The sequence below is a fragment of the Dendrobates tinctorius genome, unplaced genomic scaffold, assembly GCF_039654945.1.
Source record: "Dendrobates tinctorius isolate UK_male_01 unplaced genomic scaffold, ASM3965494v1 ptg000016l, whole genome shotgun sequence".
NCBI classification, from domain to species: domain Eukaryota; kingdom Metazoa; phylum Chordata; class Amphibia; order Anura; family Dendrobatidae; genus Dendrobates; species Dendrobates tinctorius.
In genome coordinates this window covers 6,339,119-6,343,955 of record NW_027361684.1, presented here as the reverse complement: position 1 = coordinate 6,343,955, position 4,837 = coordinate 6,339,119, and the positions used below count along the sequence as shown (strand labels likewise).

At 47.3% G+C, this 4,837-nt stretch overlaps 1 protein-coding gene across 1 annotated transcript; it reads left to right on the top strand.

Moving 5' to 3' along the window:
• Positions 1–1,488: 1,488 nt before the first annotated feature.
• UBC (ubiquitin C) lies at positions 1,489–4,633 on the top strand. The gene is made up of 2 exons (XM_073565343.1): positions 1,489–1,642; positions 2,919–4,633. Exon 2 carries the CDS (start codon positions 2,925–2,927, stop codon positions 4,524–4,526), a length of 1,602 nt encoding a protein of 533 aa, XP_073421444.1. The 5' UTR covers positions 1,489–1,642; positions 2,919–2,924; the 3' UTR covers positions 4,527–4,633.
• The last annotated feature ends 204 nt before the right edge of the window (positions 4,634–4,837 follow it).

Below are 4,837 nucleotides of genomic sequence, written 5' to 3'. Positions count from 1 at the left end.
CACGACCAATCAGCGACAGGCGCAGTCCAGCCGTGAATTGGCACGGAATTCTGCAGCCACTGCCATCAGGGGCTTATCTACAGCATTCTGTAATACTGTAGATAAGCTCCCAATGATACCTGAAAGATAAGAAAAAAGAGTTAGATTATACTCACCCCTGCGTTCAGTCCGGTCCGATGGGTGCCGTCCCGTCCGACGCCTCCCATCTTCATATGATGACGTCCTCTTGCTTGCTTCTCCCTCGGCTCCTGCGCACGCGTACTTTATCGGCCCTGTTAAGGGCAGAGTACAGTACTGCAGTGCGCAGGACCTCTCTGACCTTTCCCGGCGCCTGCGCACTGCAGTACTTTACTCTGCCCTCAACAGGACCGATAAAGTACGCGTGCGCAGGAGCCGAGGGAGAAGCAAGCAAGAGGACGTCATCATATGAAGATGGGAGGCGCCGGACCGGACACCACCGCCCCTGCCCCCCAGTGAGTATAATCTAACGTGTTTTTCTTTTCAGGCTTTATCTGGGGCTTATCTACAGCATTGCAGAATGCTGCAGATAAGCCCCTGATGGCGTTGGCCGCAGCTTATGGGGCAAAAATGGGGTGACAGATTCCCTTTAAATAAACTACATACATATTCTAGAATACCCGCTGCGTTAGGGTATGTGCACACGGTGCGGATTCTGCTGCGTTGTACAGTACCTTTATTTCCTATGGAAATTAAAAAACGCTGTGCACATGCTGCAGATTTTTCCGCGCGGTTTTGCTGCGGTTTACAATCCGCAGCATGTCAATTGTTTGGTGCAGAAACGCTGAAGTTTTGTCCTGCGGATTTACCTGTGGTTTTCTCTACAAAATCCGCAGACCCAAAACACTCCGTGTGCACATAGCCTTAGAATCTGGCCACCATCTAGTAATCACATAAACCCCTCCACTCTGGCGCCATTCCAATCCCTATGAGGATGACCGTGGCGCTGCTGCAGCGTGTGAATCCAGCCTAAAAAAACTCTAACCAGCCCTTTGCCATTAGGTATTGCATTTTACAGCCTGTAACAGCTCATTAACAGGAACTCAACATCCTTGTTTCACATTTGGCTTCCAGTGAACGCCGGGAAGAACGAGGAAGCAGAACACCGCCATCACCACCACAGCTGGCGGCCCAGCACAGCAGCTAGAATCTGCCAGCCAGCCCTAGCAACAACATTGCGTCACAACCCACCAATCAGCGCTCGCCAAATACCCGCCCAAGCAAAAACCCCTGCTGGAATCTTCTAGAGGTCTCGGCTGCTACGCCACACCCCCTCCGCTATGTATCCCTCCGCGCTGATTTATCGAATGAAGTAATACATTGTATATGAAGTCATTTATGCTAATAAATCAGTGTAAAAAAGCCTCTATTCAACGGCATTCATTCTACCAGAGAAAAAGCGAGTATATTCCAAAGTATAATTCCTACCCGCGCCTTTATCCCGGGAGCTATGTTTTCTTTGTGGCGCATGAGCCAATCAGTTACTTGGTGGTGATGAGTCAGCGCTCTCGCTATAAATAAGAGGCTTGTGACGCAGCGGTATTATTACAGTTTACCACAGCTAACAGAGGAAGCGTCGAGTGCCCGGCAGAAAGGGTTATTGCTAACGCTTGTCTTTTAGGAGGTAAGCTCTACGTGACATATAGTATTATTTTTTTTGGTCGTTGTGCAGTGCTAAATAATGTGAGGTGCGGTTGTGGAAAGGAACTATTCCGCTGGGCGGGAAGGCGGTTTCGATTGGAAATATTATGGCGGGGTCTGTGAGGAGAGCTGAGCGGTCGGACGCGCTGTATCTTGTGAGCTGATGGCTTCTCTTACGGGAAGGTATTGGTAGAAGGTTCTGCGGGGTGTTACACCATGTTATCCGTGGGGTCAGTGTAGTATGACTGGTGTAGCCCGGCAGCCAGCTGTATGTACGGGAGGCCTGGTGACGGCTGGCACAGGCGTTATCAGGAGGTGCAGGTCATATGTAGGAAGAGCTCTGCTGAAGGGCGGCGTGCTGGATTAAGGGGCTATGGTTTTGCTTGTCTCGGCAGCTCACCATATGTCTTTATAGGCGTCTTGCCCTGCCCAGTGTCAATCCGCAGGAACTAGTAACTGTAAGGTTAAATCCATAGCCATGTACAGCTGTAATGGGAATGGTGTACGTCTATCTTCAGGATAAGTGCACACGTAGCAGAAAATTTCTGCTAGAAAACCTGACTCCCTTCCCAGAAACTATTTTTTTTTTTTTTTTTTTTTTGCTGCGAGTTTTCTGCATGTTTTTTCCGCGCATAGAACTAGCCAAAAACGTGGAAAAATCCACCAAATTAATGAGCATGCTGCGTTTTTTACCGCAGTGCAGTCTTTTCGTGGTAAATGCATCAATGTGTGCAAAATGCATAGAAATGACTGGGAAGCTTATTTTTTAGTGGTTTTATAGCTGGTTTATAGGGAAAACAGCTAAAAAAAAAGCTGTGTGAAAACAGCCTAACAGTAAGAATGATAGTATCTGTCTTAAACAAAGGGTCAGTGTGATCTATAATATAACTTTACCTCCAACATCTATCTTTTAAATGAGCTTGATTATGTCTAAGGCCTGTTTCACACCAGTTTTTTTTTTTTGTGGCGTCCGCCAAAGTGTGAAAACGGATCCGTTTCTGTTTTGCCACAAACGGATGCTACCGGATCTGTTTTTTTGGACAGATTTGCTTTAGCCACTAATGCAAGTCTATGGGGGGAAAAAAAACAGATCCACCAAAAAAAGCGGATCTGTTTTTTTTTTTTTTTTTTTCCAAAACGGCGGATTTTGACGGACGTCAAAAAACGATGTGATCCACCCTTTAGATGAGCTTTAACAGACTATGTTGATACAGCTGACTTACCTTGGGTTATAACGTGGCTTAATCTTCTTTTCCTAGGTCAGGATGCAGATCTTCGTAAAAACCTTAACTGGCAAGACCATCACCCTCGAGGTTGAACCCAGTGACACTATCGAAAATGTAAAGGCCAAAATCCAAGACAAAGAGGGTATTCCACCAGATCAGCAGAGACTGATCTTTGCTGGAAAGCAGTTGGAAGATGGCCGCACCCTTTCTGACTACAACATCCAGAAAGAATCCACCCTCCACCTTGTGCTCCGTCTGAGAGGTGGTATGCAAATCTTTGTGAAGACCCTGACTGGCAAGACCATTACCCTTGAGGTGGAGCCCAGTGACACCATTGAGAATGTGAAGGCTAAGATCCAAGACAAGGAGGGCATCCCACCAGATCAGCAGAGGTTGATCTTTGCCGGAAAGCAATTGGAAGATGGACGCACTCTCTCAGACTACAACATCCAGAAAGAATCCACCCTCCACCTTGTGCTCCGTCTGAGAGGTGGTATGCAGATCTTCGTGAAGACCCTGACTGGAAAGACCATCACCCTTGAGGTGGAGCCCAGTGACACCATTGAGAATGTGAAGGCTAAGATCCAAGACAAGGAGGGCATCCCACCAGATCAGCAGAGGTTGATCTTTGCTGGAAAGCAGCTTGAAGATGGCCGCACCCTTTCTGACTACAACATCCAAAAGGAATCTACCCTCCACCTTGTGCTCCGTCTTAGAGGTGGTATGCAGATATTTGTGAAGACCCTGACTGGAAAGACCATCACCCTTGAGGTGGAGCCCAGTGACACCATTGAGAACGTAAAGGCCAAAATCCAAGACAAGGAGGGCATCCCACCAGATCAGCAGAGGTTGATCTTTGCTGGAAAGCAATTGGAAGATGGACGCACTCTCTCAGACTACAACATCCAGAAAGAATCCACCCTCCACCTTGTGCTCCGTCTGAGAGGTGGTATGCAGATCTTCGTGAAGACCCTGACTGGAAAGACCATCACCCTTGAGGTGGAGCCCAGTGACACCATTGAGAATGTGAAGGCTAAGATCCAAGACAAGGAGGGCATCCCACCAGATCAGCAGAGGTTGATCTTTGCCGGAAAGCAATTGGAAGATGGACGCACTCTCTCAGACTACAACATCCAGAAAGAATCCACCCTCCACCTTGTGCTCCGTCTGAGAGGTGGTATGCAGATCTTCGTGAAGACCCTGACTGGAAAGACCATCACCCTTGAGGTGGAGCCCAGTGACACCATTGAGAACGTAAAGGCCAAAATCCAAGACAAGGAGGGCATCCCACCAGATCAGCAGAGGTTGATCTTTGCTGGAAAGCAGCTTGAAGATGGCCGCACCCTTTCTGACTACAACATCCAAAAGGAATCTACCCTCCACCTTGTGCTCCGTCTTAGAGGTGGTATGCAGATATTTGTGAAGACCCTGACTGGAAAGACCATCACCCTTGAGGTGGAGCCCAGTGACACCATTGAGAACGTAAAGGCCAAAATCCAAGACAAGGAGGGCATCCCACCTGATCAGCAGAGGTTGATCTTTGCCGGAAAGCAATTGGAAGATGGACGCACTCTCTCAGACTACAATATCCAAAAAGAATCCACCCTCCACCTTGTGCTCCGTCTGAGGGGTGGCTTTTAAATCTGATTCTTCATTCCATGTTGCTATATGTTGCACTGTTTTGTTTCGTAAGCTACGGTCACATTACTGTAGACCTGTTATAGCTAAATAAAGATTGTTGCACAGCATATGTTTCTTTTTTTTATTAAACTATGGTTATGGTGCAAAAAATCATTCTTAAACAAACTTGATGGGTAAAGTGCCCAGTTCTGCTTGCTTTATTCCTACTGAGATGCATATCTTGCACATCCATACAACTGAAGGGATATGAGGGTTTGTTTTTTTGGCACGGACTTTCAAAAGTGCAGTTGCTCTGTACACTCTTTGCTTTC